The sequence below is a fragment of the Sapajus apella genome, unplaced genomic scaffold (assembly GCF_009761245.1).
Source record: "Sapajus apella isolate SASKATOON/1434 unplaced genomic scaffold, GSC_monkey_1.0 scaffold3, whole genome shotgun sequence".
In the NCBI taxonomy this organism is placed as follows: domain Eukaryota; kingdom Metazoa; phylum Chordata; class Mammalia; order Primates; family Cebidae; genus Sapajus; species Sapajus apella.
Genome location: NW_022436943.1, coordinates 28,506,594 through 28,526,393, shown reverse-complemented (window position 1 = coordinate 28,526,393; position 19,800 = coordinate 28,506,594). Strand labels below are relative to the sequence as shown.

Sequence of the window (19,800 nt, the reverse complement as noted above, 5' to 3'; positions counted from 1 at the left end):
ATATTCATAGTAGCATTACTCACAGTAGCCAGAAGGTGAAGGAACCCAAGTGCCTAATGACGGATGAATGGATAAGCAAAATGTGGTGTTTATACATGCATATATACACAATGGAATATTATTCAGCTTTAAAAAAAGCAGCACATTCTGATGAGTAGAAATATCTAGAGCAGTCAAATTCACAAAGACAGTAAAATCGTGGTTACTAAGGGCTGGGAAGAGGGGAGAATGAAGAGTTGTTGCTTAATGGATACATAGTTTAAGTTTTGCAACTGAAAAAGTTGTGGAGATAACAGTGGTGATGGTTGTACAACATATTGAACACATTTAATAACACTTAACTGTACATTTAAAATGGTTAACAGGTAGACTTTATGTTATGTGTATTTTACCACAACTAAAAGTATTTTTAAAATATGTGTTTTAGAAGAAAAAAATATGAAATTCAAATTTAAGAAATGCTAAATTAGTTTTCATGAACAATAAAACTGCTATCTTTCTTAGCTACATGCTGAGCCTACCTTGCTATATATGTATCTTAACATAATTCATGATATATTAACACCATCTTTCACTTATAGGAAATGTTTTTTTAACCTTATCTACAATACTTGAATCGCTTGAAATTAGTAAATAACATGTAGTAGCATGACTCAATATTTTAAAATAATGAATGATAGTATTATAAGGGATAAAACATTACTATAATTTTAAGGCAACAAATATGCCTAAATTTAGTGGAAAAGGCACATCGTTTGTTACAATCCTATGTTAACATGCCATAGCTTATAGGGGTGGTTTGAGATTTGTGATGATGTGAAAAGATAATACTATTACTTAATATCTCTTTTATTATTACTTAGTTGTTTCCATATATATTATTGTATTTAATGTATGCTTGTGTATTTTTAATGCTGTATACATCAAGTCACTTTCTGTATGCCTGGTCTGAATGCTGTCCAAAGAAATAAGCATTAGGAAGATGGATCCAGGATTATGGAGAGTTGGCCAGCAATTGTGTTTCTCTATGTTTCTTTAGCAAACATTCACTTAGAGCTATTATATACTAGGTCAGTAGTTTTAAATCTCTAAAAATCTCACTTCCATTTCTGTAAAAAGTTGTGCATAAATGGTACGCATATTCTACCATACTTTTATAATACAGAAAACATATATAAATATTTTAAAAGATGATTAAAATGCAATAAATATTTGCAAATAATTATTTTAAATAATAAAATAAGTCTTATGCCCTTAGAAAAATGTTTGAAATAAAACGCTTTATAATTTCTGAAAACAGTGGTTTAATGCTATATGGCAATATTAGAATATAGTTTGCTTATAAAACCTGTTTGCTCTTTTTCCTGGGCACTCTCTAAGACTATATTTCCCAATGTCCTATTTTCCAGCATCAGCCCTGTGACTGAGCGGCCAATGGAACAGAAGCAGATGTAATGTTACCATTTCCAATTCTAGTCCATAAAAACTTCCCATGTACTGGCTGAAGAGAGAGGGCTCTAAGGCCTTAGAAGAGGGAAAGCCCACAAGATGAAAAAAGTCTTGAGCCCTAGATGACTACAAGAAAGGTCACTGCCTACTGGGAATATCTATATTGGACTAATATTTGATCAGTAAATAAACTTTTGGATTAAGTTTTCTGGGTTTGTACATATTGTATCAGGTAATGTATGTTAGGTAATAAATACAGCATTTTGAAGATTTACTTCCAAATTCAGTTTTCTCATATTTGGTTTTAATTATGTTATAGTTGAAAATGAAACTTCACAAAGACACACCATAGGCTATGTAAAGTATAAACCTAGGGTAAGGTTTAGTGTTAATAATAGCAGGTGTAAATCCATATTTTATTAATCCTTTTGATAACTTAGAATGTTTTGGTAAGCTTCCTGTCAGATCTTAAAGTGTCAGATTGTCTTTACGGGGGGCTGACAGAAAGCTTGACTAGGAGTAAAAGTTGTGAACTTGGTATTATATTCAAACCACAGTTTCATTGAATAATCTTTTTCAGCCACTCCCCTATTTTCTCATTATTAGTTTAGTTAAAACCAACACCTCCCGAAAAGCATGAGACCATTTGACATTAAGACTGAGAATACCAGGGAAAGCCATATATTAAATATTTATAAAGTTTAATTTCTTTTTGTTTTTTAGATTGAAAAAATAAAAGTAAGTTATACCATTTCTTTCCATTCCCCAGGGAAGTGAATCATGTAGCCTCGTGGAGTTCATGGGCCTTTCACTAAGGATCATCATATATGATACAGTACCAGACAATGAGAAGAATAAACTAAACAAGAAAAACAGTTTAGGCAAGAGATAGATGAATAAATGATTACAGTTGCTAAATTTTGTAACAAGAATTACTTTAAAGTACTGTGTAAGCTTATAAATTATTACAAGATAAAAACAGCATAGATGCCTGAGTGACCACAGATCACAACAAATGATCCCTACTAAGCTTTGCATCCAAAGCTCTCTCATCTACTCAATTGTTCCCTCAAGTAAGTTCCTCCTATTAAAAAATAAAGCTCTTCTTTAATTCTCTCTCCCCCAGTTATAATCCTATTTTAAAATTTCTATCTCTTATTTATTTTTAAAAATCCTAGAAAGAATTGTCTTTATCTGTGCTATCCAGTACAGTAATCACTAGTCACATGTACCTATTTAAATTTAAAATAATTTAATTAAAAACAAAATAATTAAAAATCCAATTAACTTAGTTACACTAACCACATTTCAAATGTTCAATGGCCACATGTAACTAGTGCTACCATATTGTACAGGACAGTGCAGATACAGGACATTGCCATCACTGCCAAAAGTTCTATTGAACAGTGCTAGACTGTAATAGGAAAATTAAAAGTGAAGTCTCCAGATCCAGATTGTCTGGATGCAAATTCCAACATCTACACATGACATTAGCTGGGTACATTTGGGGAATTTATTTCTTGTCTCCCTACTTTTTTTCCCTATCTATCAAATGGGGATAATAACTCATTCTTCCTTCGTAACTTTGTTGTGAGGTTTAAATGATTTACATGTAAATGCTCTGAACTGTGCCTAGCACATCATAAGTGTTCAAAAAGTATTAGGTGTTCATATTTTTATTGTCACTGACACTAACTCACCTCTTCATTTTCTTTACATGCTCCCATCAGCCTTTGCCCACCACTGCAAGGTTAGTCAAGGTTTAACAAATTTCTCCATCTTGCCAAATCCACTGGCAAATTGTCAGTCTTCATCTTATTTGACCTGCCAAAAAGCCCCTGACATAGTTGATCATGTCCCGTTTCTTAAAATATTTTCTTCATTTGGTTTCTAAGATATCTTCTTTAAATTTTTCCTTTAATGGTTGCTTTCTCTTAAGTCTCTAATGAATTTTCTTCTTCTTCCTGACTTCTAAATGGTAGAGTGTTTTAAAGCTCAGTCATTAGCTTTCTTCTTGATTCAAGTTACCATAAATAATCTTATCCAGTTCCACGGCTTCAAATGCTACCTGCAGATTACTCCTAAATTACATTCTTAGTGTTGATCTATTGGGCTCTGGATTCATCTATGCAATTAATCATGTAACAACTGGACTTAGATGTCTAATGGACATCTCAAAATCAAAATCATGTCTAAAACAGAATTCTTGATTCCCCCATGAGGCTGAATTGGCTACTGATGTATCTACCACGTGATTTTTAAGATTTCAATGCACTTTTCATACATTTAAAAATATTATCTTTATAGAAATGCTGTTAGAATTGCATGTGTCCATTCCAACAGTCAGACAAGCATGCTACCTCTTAGATCTGCTGAGAAGGTTTTTAAAGAGTCCATATTTAACATATAACCCAGAGTAAGCAGTAGAATTAAAGTCTCCTTATTCCCTCTATATCCTCTCTACTAGCTTATTATGCCTATCAAGTCATACTTAATTCTTTAGAAATGGCGATTTAAAAGATGAGTTTCCAATTAACAGGAAACGGAACATACAAATAGCGTGATAGAAGAGAGATATGACTTAGCCACTATGTGTGTTGGTCGACATACCTTTATAAAGGTTTCTCCTATACCAATTAACATATAATTAGCAATATCATCCAGAATCATTTCACTATTCTTTAGAAGACCCCATTTTGCTGAGTTTCTACTCCTCAGAAGGCAGGTAAGTGGTGTTGTCTGATCTTGAAATCCATGGTGGTACAATGATATTTATTTTTACAATAGTAAATACCATCTCAAAAAATAGAAATCATTATGATATATCATTCATCACATGATAACTCTTTAACTTAATCACATATAGATCTTCACAAAGAGACCAGGAAAATCAAGGGAATACTAAATACAAACATACTAGCTGAAAACACGCATAGAATATCTTTGTTTTAGGCAAGTTCCTCAATACATCTCATATATTTATGTCTGAAGAAAGAAGCTATTATAAGATCCAGCATTAGAAAACTAGTTCACTACTATAATTACTTTTGGTAATTTAATATCTAAGCTACTAGATCATGCTGAAATATTTAAATTTGAAGATTTGTTTCAAATGGTTTTGGAGCTTATGATTCCATTTTTTTCTTAAGAAAATAAAGCATAATAAAAACCTTATTTTAAACACATATACATATATGCACAAATATGGAACTTAGAAACCCATTGAAAGTTTGAAGTCCAGTAATTGTAAAACTATCTCTGTTGGCTATGCTACAGTTAAATTTGGGCTTTAAAATAAGAGATAGGCCGGGCGCGGTGACTCAAGCCTGTAATCCTAGCACTTTGGGAGGCCGAGGCGGGTGGATCACGAGGTCAAGAGATCGAGACCATCCTGGTCAACATGGTGAAACCCCGTCTCTACTAAAAATACAAAAAATTAGCTGGGCATGGTGGTGCGTGCCTGAACCCAGGAGGCGGAGGTTGCGGTGAGCCGAGATCGCGCCATTGCACTCCAGCCTGGGTAACATGAGTGAAACTCCGTCTCAAAATAAATAAATAAATAAATAAAATAAAATAAGAGATAATCTGAATTCTATTGTCAGCAGGTCAAATCTATTAGGTGAGTAGATATGAATAACTGCAAGTTTTAAGAATGATTAAAAATTTAACCATTATAATGCCATTGAATAGTAATGAAGACAATGACAAAGAGACTATCACTTTGCTATGTAATATACAGGAAGGAACTTTATGATTTAACAAGAAACAAGACTACATTTCTTAAATCTGCCAACATCACAATGTTTTTGAGATAAAAACCTGTAACTACTCATACATGAAAACCAAATCTGTGTTGTTGTAGAATCTCAATGTATGGTCAACAGATCTATAATTTTGTAATACAAATACTGTCAAAGAAAGACATATGGGATAGTTATGCCAAAAATATAAAGACATGACATTGATCATTGAGAAATATTGACCCTTCTATTTTTGAATTATTCTACACTCAACTTCTGTGATACGATCCTCTCAGTGTTTTGGGTTTTTCTTTGTGATTCTTCCTTTATCTTCTTCTTGGGTTCTTCCTCTGCTCCATTCTAAAATGCTAATCTGCTCTTTTATCTGTAGCATTCTTCTTGGGCAATTTCAGCCATGTTCATGAGTTTAAGTATTACCTAAACTTTATGATTCCTCAGAATTATGTCCCTGGTCCTAACATTAGCTTCAAAAGTGTTTATTTAAATGTTCTAGATATTTCCACTTGGAAATTTTCACAGATATCACAAATTCAAAATGTCCTGATTCAAAGACTCATCCCTCTTCCTTCCCCACCACTCCTCTTTTTTTTTTTGGGGGGGGGGGGAACAGAGTCTCACTCTGTCACCCAGGCTGAGGGCAGCATCTGATCTTAGCTCACTGTAACCTCCGCCTCCTGAGTTCAAGCGATTCTTATGCCTCAGCCTCCGAAGTAGCTGGGACTACAGGCATGAGTCATCATGAGGGACTCTCTTTTGTATTTTTTGTAGAGATGGGGTTTCACCATGTTGCCCAGGCTGGTCTTGAATTCCTGACCTCAAGTGATCTGCCTGCCTTGGCCTCCAAAAGTACTGGGATTACAGGCATCAGTCACTGTGCCCAAACCACTCCTCTGATACTTCCAATATCCATTAATGGCACTACCAACCACCCAGTGATGCAAGTCAGAAATATGGGTGTCATTTTAGAATTTTCTCTCCTTCACCTCCTCATAATCCGATCAGTCACTTAATCAGGTAACTGACTACTAATTTTGCTCTTTAAAAATTTCCTTAATCAGGCCGGGCGCGGTGGCTCAAGCCTGTAATCCCAGCACTTTGGGAGGCCGAGGCGGGTGGATCACGAGTTCAAGAGATCGAGACCATCCTGGTCAACATGGTGAAACCCCGTCTCTACTAAAAATACAAAAAATTAGCTGGGCATGGTGGCGCGTGCCTGTAATCCCAGCTACTCAGGAGGCTGAGGCAGGAGAATTGCTTGTACCTAGGAGGCGGAGGTTGTGGTGAGCCGAGATCGCGCCATTGCACTCCAGCCTGGGTAACAAGAGTGAAACTCTGTCTCAAAAAAAAAAAAAAAAAAAAAAAAAAAAAATTTCCTTAATCTATTATTCCTTCTCTATATTACAACTGGCTTAGTTCAGGGCCTTATCTCTTGTCTGAATTATTGTACTTCTCTGTTAATTCATCCTTAAATGCTCTTTACCAGGTGTGGACTTAAGTTTACTTCTTTATTGTAGCCCCACTAGAATATAAGCTCCAAGAGAAGAAGGATTTCTATCTTCTGTTTTCTTTAGGATAGTCCCTGGCAAATGATAGGTACTCAAAAATTGTTACATAAACAAATGGCAGCCTGAAAGGCCTAAAAGCTATACATAAAGTACATACAAATATGACCATATCAATCCCCTACTGAGAACCTTTTGAAACTTCCTATCATCTAAAATTATGATCTGAGACGTACTATGACCTGGTCCCTATTTATCTACCAGCCTCATCTCTAGCTATTCAGTCCAATATTTTATGTTAAAATTATGTAACTGCTTCTCATTCCTGCACATATCATGGATCTATGCCTTGTTTCTTATGGTTTCTATCTAGAACACCTTTCTAATTGTCTTTTACTTAGGTATCAGCCATTCAAGTCACTGAGATGATACCATTGATTAGGTATCATCTCCAGGAATTCATTCCTGGAATTCCAGGTTGAGTTGAGTGGCCTTCCTCTGAGCATCCAGTGTACTTTCTATGTAATTCTAGATTCACCACTAGCATATGACCTTGAAGCAATGTGTTAAAGTATATGTCCTCTATTACACTGTAAGCAACTTGGGTTATAAATGATTTATTATTCATCTTTTTTCTTCATGTGTCTGACACACATATATTTTCTAACTTGTAGTCTTATTAATGCACATTTTAGATTCCTAATTTTTAAAAAATTAGACTTTAGTTTTTAGAGAAGTTTTAGATTTACAGATGTTTGTAAGTCTTAAAGAAAAAAATGCAATAAAGTTCTATTAGAGAAGTATAGAAAATGCCTCAATTTCAAAAGGCCAACATATATCATATTAGCACAGCATAGTTAATTATGTATACATATTAACAATTTTGAAAATCATTAAAATATGATCTGTATGTCCACTGTCCATGAATTAAACTTCATTTATACATTAAAATGCAAAATAATATTTTAAAACACCAAATGAAAAATTCTATAACAGAAATCAGATTAAATATCTTTACAACCAGAATATAAAAAATATCAGATAATTATTTCAATATAATATTATTAAATAAGACTAAATTCCCAGAATGACAGTTATAATTTATAAAAATCAAGATTAGCCGGGTCCAGGAATTAATGTAACCTTAAATTATTTTGTGCTGTAGATTTATATCTGAATTCTGTGTACAAAACCCTAGTAGTCAAACTTAAATTAGATTTACTCCAGCTGCCTATAATTTATTTTGCTATAAAAGAAACACCATATTACATGTTTTTGTTTGTTAAGTAGAAGATATGCTATTATTTCCAAGATACCAAGGATTTAATGTTTAATTATCAACACCCATTTGAAAAAAGACATTGCTTTGATTCACAAATTTCTTAATTGCTAACAGTGGCTTTTCTCAGTAGGAGTGTTGTATATAATTTATTTTTGCAGATGTGATTTAGCAACTGAATTTTAAAGTAGCAAAGCTTTGAATATCTTCACTGTCAGCAGAAAATTCCTCCATCCCTGCTGCTGGAGAATATTGCTGTTTGAAGTTTTAGCATGGAAATAAAAATTGCAGTGAGAAAACTGATAACTACTGGTAAATGTGGCTTACAAACTGAAAAGGAAGTTGGGTTGTCAGCAATATGAGAACTGTATTATTCACACAAAATATGAAGAGTCATCTTCACAGTAACTTGCTGGGAATGGAAATTAATGTAGCTGGTTCCAACTTGAGGAACCTAAAGAAAAGCAAATATCCCACATTTCAGAGTATCTTTACAAAGGATCAGCAACTGGCAATTGGGTGTCACAGCGTAACTCCTCCCTGAGGAGGAAAGACATTATATTGTAAGAATAGTAGTCAAGGTTCACTTTGAAGCAGCCTCATTGATCACTGGAAAAAAACATCATTGTTGATTTCAGAAAGGTTAACTAGTTTAAAATGCTCTTTCCCTCTGGAACATGTCACCATCCACATATTACTGCAATAAAATGAGTAAGAGAAAAGAAAAATATCTTGTAATAACAACTCAAACATGAAGTTAAAAGTAACATTAAAATTCCTACCCGTTTGGCTGAGCTGAGAAGCACTGCGACTTTTCCGTGAGAGACCAACAATAGCTACCATTTTGGCCCCAATGCTAGAACGCCGCTTTTTGCCGCTGGTGCCCACTGCAGTGTCAGACTGGCTGCCATCATTCTTCTCCAGTGAGCACATGTCTCCACTGATGCTGGTGCTTTTTGTCATGTTCTTCCCTGATATGCCCATTTGTCTGCTTTGCATTTTGGATGTAAAGACACTGTCAGCCGATGGATCATTAAAAGCAAGGACAAGAGTAAAAAGGAAAAGACAGAAAATGCATTTTAGATGAAACATTTGGAGTATAATTAAATTATATTATCTATGGAGCACATTTTTAGGATTTGAAAACTTTCAAATACCATGGTCTTGATTGTGCTTTGCTACTCTGGGCCAACCTTAGAGCAAATACACAAAATCAGATTTACGATTTTATTTCTGCTGTCAAAGACAAGGTACAAATTCATATGATCACAGGAAAAAATATGAAAAATCAGTGGGTTTATTTAAGAGACTATGCCATCCTGTAAGTGGAAATACGCTTTTAGGGAGCCATACAACATAAGGGAGAAGTTTATAAAAACATTCTTATTTACTTTATTGTTGCCTTCAAAAAGAAATTAGAGTAGTGGGAAAATTTTACCAAAAAATAAATAAATAAATAAAGACCAATAATATAGTATCCATTGCAAGAGTGGCCCTTTAAGTTTTTTCATAAGGTTTGTCTAATAATGGTTAAATTTTCTCAAAAGGCTTGCTATTTTCATTAGCTTTGAATTAAAAATACTTTATTTCACTTAATTTAATCATTACTGATATAAATCTATATTACAAAAATAAAGAAGAAAGATTTCCTTCTTGCATTCTTTTGAAAGAAAGAAAAATCATTATCAGTTTTCCAGACAGTGTACCAGAAAGCAATCAATGAATCACTGAGGCATGTGAGCTGATTAATTGTCTACTACAAGACTAATACTGCAACTGGGAGTAATTAAAGAAATTACTCTGGATTTTTCCATGATTTCTGGGGTGTGGTAGGAAGTAGATTAGAAAGTGAAGAATCTGGAATCAGGCTATCCAGCTAGGCACCATAAACCTAGGAGGAATATGAGGCAAGCAGTCTGTTTTGCAGGAATGAAAAGACTTATTTACATGTCAAGTTTTGTTTCAGTATTAGAAAGTCATAGTTGCTGCTTTATTTTGGTTCTGATAATGAATGTTTAATAGAAAAAGTAATAAAAAAGAATAAAAATAAAGAAACAAATATCTTTAAACATTATTTAAAGGATGAGAATTAGAAAACTAACCTATTGAGGTGAACTTTTATATCTAATTCAATATCTTGGTCTTTCAGGAAAAAAAGAATGTGTTTTCTATCCTACAGTAAAATCTGGTTAAAGGCTAGGACCACGTATCAATTTTATTAACCTATGAACTATCTTCTCCAAGTATTTAAGAAGGAAAAGACCCAGTGTGAAATTAAAAAATATATATAGTGAAGTATATTATTATATCCCTCACATCCATTTTAAGAAAAAATGAGGCATACACAGGCTGAAACAAAACAGAGAGAGAGAAAGTGTGTGTGTGTGTGTGTGTGTGTGTCCGCGTGTGTGTGTGTGAGAGAGAGAGAGAGTTGTGTGTGTGTGAGAGAGAGACAGAGAGAGAGAGAAAAGGCGAGGGGAAGAGAAGGAAGCTAGAAAGAGAGATATAGAGACAGAGAGAGAAAGATAGAGAAAGAGAGAGAGAGAGAGTGAGAGAGAAACAGCATATGTTTCTATAATATCCTGAACTTATAATTTTCAAGCTTGTTTGATTTTGATAAAAAGTAAAAAGAAAAGGCTTGTTATAGCTTAAAAGGGTCAAAGTTTAATAGAAGCTAAGGCTTTAAATACAACATATGTTCCATATTCAGAATAACCTAGTGTTTGATACCAGCCTGGGCAATATGTGAAACCCCCACCTCTACAAAAAACACCTGTAGTCCCAGCTACTTGGGAGGCACAGGTGGGAGGATCACCTGAGCCCGAAAGGTTGGGATTGCAGTGAGCTGAGATCATGCCACTGCATTCCAGCCTGGAAGACAGAGTGAGATCCTGTCTCAGAAAAAAGAAAAAAAAAATTCACTCAAAACATATACTTTTCTAAAGAACCACCGAATCTACTAATTACCAAGGAAGTTGAAGATACTCTCACAAAATTGTATCTTGTGATTTTTGCATTTTAATTTTTATGTCTGAACATCAAGGCCATATAGAATTTGACCAAAATCAAATAAGATACTATAATAAAATACTAACTAGAAGTGATACATCATTTTGTAGATAAATAATATTTTGGGTTTGAAACAAGTGCACTTCTCTTCAACCTAACAGCTTTAATAATGCATTATTTACAAAAGGAGTTACTTATTTTTATTCATTTGGTTTTTAGAGACAGTGTCTTGTTCTGTCACCCAGGCTAGGGCACAGTGGCATAATTAGAGCTCACTGTTACCTCGAACCCCTGGGCTCAAGTGATTTTCCCACTTTAGCTTCCTAAGTAGCTAGGACCACAGTTGCATGCCAGCACACCTGGCTACATGGCTACATATTTTTTTTTTTTTTTTTTTGTGGAGAGACAGAGTCTCATTGTGTTGCCCGGGCTGGTCTCAACTCCTGGACTCAAGTGATCCTCTCTTCTGGGCCTCCCAAAGTGCTGGGATGACAGGTGTGAGCCACCAAACCTGGCCTAAAAGGGGTTATTAAGAGTTTTATAAGATGGAAACTTTTTATTTCCTTGAATCTTAGAGGTCACCAGGGATTAGTTTATGAATAGTAACACTAGAGTGGTGTGTTTTGATGAAAGAAAGATTGCAGCTAGGGTTTCTTTTCTTTCTTTACTGGACATCATCTAAAACTTAAGCAAAAAATGTTGCAAGGAAACAAGCTACCAAAATTTTTAAAGTTTTGAGACTCTTGATTTATGAAATACTTTGTTGTAAAGAATTTGTAATTATGGACAATATTTTTAAATGTCAATGTGGTTAGGAAAAGACTCATTACATTAGCAATTACTTTAAAAGATATATTGTATAAGGGTTTAGAAATAGAGTATATTTCAATATTTCTAGTAGGGGTCTCAGTGACAGGTTTCTAAAGAGCAACTTGGCAATATGTGTCAAAAGTTTAAAAAAAAAAGGCTACTCTTTAACCTAGCAATTCTACTTTAGAATTTATCATAAGGAAAAACTTAGCAATGTATACAGATTTAGCTATAATGATATTTATTGCACAACTGATTATAACAGCAAAAACAAAACAAAATAAAAACACAGGGGAAAAACCCACAAATGTCCAACAATAGTGGGTGTTTAAATAAATTATGTTTATCAATAAAAGAAAATGTATTTTTGAAAATGCTGTTATATATAAATGTTTATGGACATAAAATATATTCTTGGTGGGTGTGGGGAGGCAGGAGCAGATATTTGTAACTCAGCCTTGGATGACATATGTATTAAATATGAAGGTACCTTACTACTTGGGGACACAGGCAAATTCAAATCCCAGAGGTTTTCCAGTGACAGAAATCTAAAAATAGTTGTATAAAATGAAAGAAATATTTTGTGCTAAACCAAGTAATTTGAGAAGACTAGATCCCTGAGATGATGTAGCAGTTATCTGCACAAAAGGACAATGAAGAGAATATGAAGAAAAATAAAATTATGTGTTCAGAAAAATTATGTTTTTAGGAGAAAAATATAAATGTATGTAGCCAAAAATATGAAAGGATATATTGTGATCAGTGTGCTGAAAGTCATTTTAATTTTTTCTGGTTGATAGCTATGTGTTAAAAAAATGTTTGTCTTTTTCTATTTTGTTTTTTCCGGAATAAACATAAAAAGTGTTGGTAATTAAAAAAAATTAAAACAGACAAATGAAAAGAGCAGGCAAGGACCAATATTGCTTCTTCTTTTACGTAAGTCAAATTATTCAACCCACATTAGTTCATGTCATGGGTTAAAGGTACAATATGGATTTCTAGCTAATCCTAACAGATGACTATATATTGACTGTTGATCTAGGATGTTCTGTTCCAGAAATTGACACTGCCTCTACATTTCTAAATATTGTTTTATACATATTTCTAATTTTTTTGGCTTTAGAAAAATAAAACTGTATATATTTAATATTATCAAAGTGAAATATGTGAAATTTCCAATACAAGAGATTGATTTATGGCAAAATTATAGTTGTTGAAAAGTTGTATCCTGAATGGTTAAAGACAAAGGCAAATCTAGTATTGTCAATCATTACGAAAAAGGTTAACAAATAACCAAAATGCAAGTGAAACACTTATAAGTATTCCCCAAATACATAAATAGCATATTAGTGATAATAGGAAGATGTAATTAAATTAAATGACATTGATGACCTATAGGGCCAAAAGTTTTCACTGATAGGTTCGAATGAATAGAGGTAAGCAGTTTGGCTCTGAAGGTAATAGCAAACTTGAGACAAAGACAAATTCTGAGTTTTAAGAATGTATAGTCATGCCTAAACAAATATTTCATCACATTAGAGCTGAGAAGGTAGTCTGGAAATAATTTACCAGGGAATGAAAGACTGGGGTGATTCTGTGGAGGCTCTGCAGCTAATACAATAGAGTATTGGGGCTGTGGCACAGTGACAGAAAAGACATTGAAGGATAGGAAGTACACAGAGATAGTTGCAGGAGTGAAACTATTAGTAACATCTTTGGCGAGGAAGTGGTGATAGAGAGGACTTGTAGTGTTCAAGAGTTTGAAGACAATAGCATTCCTGGTAGACTAGAAACAAACCCAGTAGGACTGGCCAAGCTTCCAAATGTGGTATCTTGAAAAGCTTATTTCCTTTTCCTTCCCACTGTTGTGCTCTCTGAGACAGGTACCACAAATTAACTGAATACCTTTTACTATTATAACTCATACTTCATTGCACCAGTTGGCAGTCATTGGGTAAATGTCTGGATTGCAAAGTGCCATTTCTTGCATGCTATTTGCCAGGAAAAAAAAAGCAGCAACAACAAAAACATCTGGTTTCTGTCTAAAGTTCTCCTCTTATTAAAAACTTCCCTATGTTAAATACCATTCCTTTCCTAAAATGTGGTAGTTGAAATTATTATCCTAATTTGCTATTTCATAAACTTTATTTCACTTTAACTCAAATCACCATCTATGACTTTAGCTAGTAAAATAGTAGTCATTTATTCAACAAAGATTTATTGAACACCTATTATGACAAATATGGGAATACAAAAATGATATGACATCATCTCTTTTATTAATTTACTGGCAAATCTCAGCATGTAAAATGCAAATACGACTGCATAAGAACTTGGTTTTGTTTACAACTGAAATCCCAGTGGTCAACTATAATGTCAAGAAACCCTAGTTAAGGTAAATGAAAATCTCTCTTTGAAGAGTATGTAAAAACTGAGTTTTTCATACTAATTCTTTGACTTCTGGAGATGACAGAAATTTAAAAGTTTAGTATTTTTAACATTATTGCAAGTACTATATATAAATACATTATGTTAATATGCTACAATGTATTAGTATAGTATCTAAATGTATTAGAGGGGGTGTGTATGTGTGTGTGTGTGTGTGCCTATGCAACAAAATATCCCGGGTTAGGGAGAAATATTTGGCTAATTAACAAAGTATATTTAGTCAAAAACATCTGCCTTGATTAAGGCCATTAGTAATTAATCTATGTTTAAGGTTCTTAAGTCTTAGGTTTCATGGCAGGAAGCAGTATGGTGGTCACAAGGTAGCTCACTGCTTACTTGAGATAATTTAAGGAGCATCCAGGAGGCCTGTAATTTCCAAAATTCGTTTCCCAAGAGCTTGTTAATGCCAAAAATTCCAATATATTAAAGATTTCTCTTTTTTAAAAAAGACTTGTTTCTTAGTTTAAAGTTTGCTCCCTTTTAACATGTCCATTCCTGGGATTTGGACATTCATGTAAAAGATATTTACTTTGAAATAAATACAAATAAAAATAAATAAAAAATAGTAGGCTATGTAGCAGGCGCTATTCTCAAAATTAAGAGGTATAGCACGGAAAGGACAGAAAATGCTCCTGTTTCATGGAGTGTTCATTCATATTGTTATTGTGAAAGGCAGTAAACAAGTAAATAATTGATAATTTTAGATGGCGATATGTGATCTGAAGAAAATAAGATGGAATAAAATGATAACAAGGGACTGAAAAGTTTGGGCCAACATTAAACAAGGTTGTCAAGGAAGTCTTCTCTGAAGAGGAGACAATTGAGCTGAGCCCTGAATGATAAAGCCAGTCACATGGAAGAAGAATGTTCTAAGCTTAGAGAGGAGCAACTGCAAACATCCTGAGGCAGGAATGAGAATGTTTGCTAGAGGAAATTTACAAAACTAAATATAGATGGAATGAAGTGAAGGTGAGCATTGTAGATAGGATAAGGCCTACATGTGTGGGGACAAATGCATGGGCTGTGTGACTTACTCTTATTTAACTGCCTATTCAGATATTACATCAGAGCTGTCCTAAGACTGTGAGAACAAGGATTGCATGGGTTATTGTATCAGGAGAGCTGGAATTTAGTTCAGTATTATGTCTCCAAATATAATATCAAAGGGCATTTTGGAGAGATCATAGCTATCTTCCTTAAAAGTGAGAAATTTATGAAGGCTAAATCATTAAGGAAATTAGTAATATTTCTTTATTAATTGAACATACAAAAATTTATTTAAACTCTTAAGTCTGTCTATATATTAAACCTTTACTATCTCTTGAATTTATAAGTTCTCTACCAAATTATTGAATAATAGACCTCTCTCTCCACCGTGGTTTGAAGGAAGTTACTTTAAAGAAAAATTTTAAATGTATTACTTTATATATAATAAGTATGTGTTACTTTTTCTTGTTTAACACGCCATGCTCATGGATCTTAATCATTTGTCTATCATCAAATGATAATTTTCAGTATATTTTATTATGCTAGATATACATCCCTGCACTCTCTCTAGCTGTGTTTTGTCTCCCCCAAAAACAAACACAAAACCTACATTTAAAATGTACATGTTTCAATAATAGGTGTCCCTTTCTTTCTCTCTCGGTTTAAGATAAAAATGTATACAGAAATTATGATTTTAAAATGTCTTTATTATAACATGTATCTTACAAAAACTGTACCTGTTCTCTGTTGATTTCAGCTACTTTTAAAAAATCATCCTCAGAGGGATAACCTGATTTCCATTTTGTTTCTTTTTCCTTTTGAATTTTTAGTTCAAACATTTCTGGACTCAGCTAGTTTAAACCATAGTAAACATCTTGCCACAAATTGATTGATTCATTTGGCAAACATCTATCTTGCATCTACTTGGTGTTTGGTCCCAAGGAAGCAAGTGGGGGCTAAAATGGTACCTGCCTTCCATACCCTGGCATATAGGGGCTGAAACTGACAAAAAGAAGGAATACATTTTCTTCTTCACCTAAAGAGGAAATTTTCTCTAATTGTTCTGTTCAAAGCAAGTATCTATTTCTAATTATCTACCTAGAGGTACCACTTTTTCTAATTTGTGCAAAGCCTCCATTTAGGCAAATGGTAGCTTTGGCCCTGTGGTCAATACGAAAAATGAATAAGACATGAGATATAGTTATTATCTAAGGGGCATATGATTTAGGGGTACAAATATGAGTGAAAATATTTATAAAAATTAGCAAAAAAAAAGTTATAAGTACAGAGAAAAGGAACATAAACCCAGTGTTATAAAATTTCACTGGAGGGAAGGATTCTATTGAGAATCAGAAATGAGAAAAGCTTTATAAAGCTGGATCTTGAATGGTGGGTAAAAATTATGCCTTGTAGAGAGAAAGAAAAACATTATAGAAAAGAGAATATTATAAATAAGAATACAGTGGTTAGAATGCACGTCATGGTTTTAAGATGAGTAGTGTAGTTTGGCCAAATTGCAAAGTGTTACAGGCTAAGAATAGTAAAGACAAATCCAGAAAATCAATCAGACCCACATTATATGGGGGCTTATAGATAAAATGTGTCATTAAAGTGATGGAGTTGGACAATAACATAAAAACTGAAAATAAGGAACATTATGGCTGGGCGCAGTGGCTCACACCTATAATCCCAGCACTTTGGGGGGCTGAGGCAGGTGGATCACTGGAGGTCAGGAGTTTAAGGCCAGCCTGACCAACATGGTGAAACTTTGTCTCTACTAAAAGTACAAAATTATCTGGGTGTGGTGGTGCACCCCTGTAATCCCAGCTACTTGGGAGGCTGAGGCAGGAGAATCACTTGAATCCGGGAGGTGGAGGTTGCAGTGAGCCGAGATCAGGCCATTGCACTCCAGTCTGAGTGACAGAGTAAAATTCCATCTTAAAAAAAAGAAAAAAAAAAAAAAGGAACGTTATGTAAAATAGTGGATAGTCATTTACATTCTTCTATTCTCCTTCTAGGTTGGATTATACTTACCTCCTTGAAGACGAAAATGGCCTTTTGACTTGTTTTCACTAATGAAATGTCAGTGGAAATGCATCATGTCATGTCTGGGTGGAAGCATTTAATTGGAGGGGTTCAATTCCAACCTTCCTTTTCCCCCGCTATTGGGACTGCAAAACACTTCTATCAGACCAGAGCCCCTGAGTAACTGTAGTCAGCAGAAGATCCTTGCCCACTTGCACTACTCATGTTGCATGAATCAGAAATCAGTTTTTGTTGGTTATGCCACTAAGAATTCAAGTTTGCTTATCACAGTAGCACAAATGTAGCCTGTCCTGACTAACAAACATAAGTTGCAGTAGGAGAGACTGGCTACAGAAAAATCAATTGGGGGAGTTTAGGGCAGTATACTGGGGGAAGAAATAAGAACTTAGGCTAGTGTATGGCTATTATTAATAGAAATCAAAGATTAATGTAAAAGTTATTTGAAAGAAACCATCTACACAGTTTAGGATCTGGGAATAAGATATAAAAATAACTCAAATTAGTAAGCACTTATATGCCAGATACTACTTTAAGTACTTTATATGAATTAACTCATGTAATCCCTACAATAACTTTTATAGAAGATGAAACTGAGGCCTTAGAGAGCAAAAGATTTGCCCAAGGAGTCCTGGTTTTAGGAAATAATCAACACTGGAACCAACGAAATTTCCTGATGGAGAGGCTCAAAGGAAGCTGCACACTTAGGCTGAGTGCTCAAGAGAATAGTCAGAGCTAAAATAATAAAGTCAATAAACATCTGAACAGGAAAGGGGACAAAGTTAGGAGAATGGCTGAAGTAGGTAAGCCAAAAGTGTAAAGAGAGAGGAATGAAAAACGTTAAGAAGACATATCAAGGAATATCAATATGTAAAGGTTAAGGAATAAAAGGACAGAGGAATAGAGAGAGATGTTATCAGAAATACAAAAATATAATCGAATTAGATTCCATAGAAGATAGAAAAGAATAAAGTTCCTGAAAGTTGGGATGGTCAAGTTTGCTTATCAAACTTAACCTCTAGCAAAGAGGCTAATTAGCATAAACATTTTAAAAAAGCTACAGATTTGGAGATTTAGAGAGCATAACTGACCGACTATTATAGCTACTGAATTAGAGTTATAAGTCAGTTTCCAAGCAGTTAACCAAGGAATTTTATGAAAAGACATGGCAGCTATGAGGGTGGTGAACTTTCTGAAGAGATTTAATGTTGAAGAGAAGAAATGAGATGGCAAACTCACGAAGGTATCAAATGGAGAGAATAGTTACTAAGATAAGGATTACTGTTACATTACTTACTTTTAGACAAAATTGGAGGAACTTAAGGCAAGAGAAAAATTAAAAACCAAGTTAAAAACTGATACAAAAAATTATTTTAAAATGGAAAAAGAAATGACTAAGAACTCAAGTGAAAATATCAAAGTATCTCATTTTGAGGAGGTGATAACTAAGGTAATTTTAAAAATATATATGTACAATGTGCCAGGTATTATTCTAAGCACATAAGAACTAATTTAATCTTTCTGAGTTTGATTCATTCATTAATTTGTTTAAAACAAGAGTTGGTAAGTTTTTCCATAAAAGGCAGACAGTAAATATTTTAGGCTTTGTACTCCATATGGTCTTTGCTGCAGCTACTCAGGTCTGCTATTGTAGTGCCTAAGCAGCCATATATGTAAACAAATGAGAGTCACTATGTAGCAATAAAACTTTGTATATACTGAAATTTGAAATTAATACAACTTTGACATGTCATTAAATATTCTTATTTTGATTGGCTTCAGCCATTTAAAAATATAAAAACTGTTCTCAGATTATGAGCTTTATATAAAAAATCTGGCAATGAAGCAGATTTGGCACATGAGTCATAGCTTGATGCCTTGTGATTTAGAACATTAAACTCATGCTGTGAGGGATTTTATTAACAAAATATAGAAGGAACTCACCTGTATATTTGTTTAATGGGTGTGTCATCATCACAACTTCTAGATTCAAAACTACATTGCTAATGGTTTAACCAAAAAGTTGCTTTTATTCATTGGGCCTCATTTTCCTAACCTAGCAAATGAGGAGGTTAGAGATCATTGTTAAGGTCCTTTCAACTTCTTTTAATAACTACAATTCCTCTGTTTATCAATTTTTTAAAAGTTAATTCCTCTCAAATTTTTTTTTTTTTTTTTTTTTTTTTGAGACAGGGTCTTGCCCTGTTGTTGCACAGGCTGGAGTGCTGTGGCGCAATCATGGCTCACTGTAACTTCCGCCTCCTAAGCTCAAGCAATCTTCCCACCTTAGCCTCTTGAGTAGCTGGGACCAAAGGCATGCACAACTATGCCTGCCTAATTTTCATATTTTTGTAGAGTTGGGATTTCACCATGTTGCCTAAGCTGTCCTCAAAGTCCTGGGCTCAAATAATCCACCTACCTTGGCTACCAAAGTGTTTAGATTATAGGCATGAGCCACTATGCCTGGTTTCCTCTCAAACTTTCATAGTTGGTTCTTTCTTCTTAGCCTACT

General features: G+C 34.0%; 1 protein-coding gene across 50 annotated transcripts in view; it reads right to left on the bottom strand.

Moving 5' to 3' along the window:
* The window catches only part of RIMS2 (regulating synaptic membrane exocytosis 2), a 692,961-nt gene that overhangs the window by 84,966 nt on the left and 588,195 nt on the right, over positions 1-19,800 (bottom strand). For 31 of the 50 annotated variants that reach the window (XM_032246171.1, XM_032245837.1, XM_032245921.1 and 28 more), the window contains one exon: positions 8,774-9,006. The exons of the other annotated variants lie outside the window; for them this stretch is intronic. In XM_032246171.1, the coding sequence (XP_032102062.1) occupies positions 8,774-9,006 (233 nt within the window). The remainder of the gene's footprint in view (positions 1-8,773; positions 9,007-19,800) is intronic. 50 annotated transcript variants of the gene reach the window in all.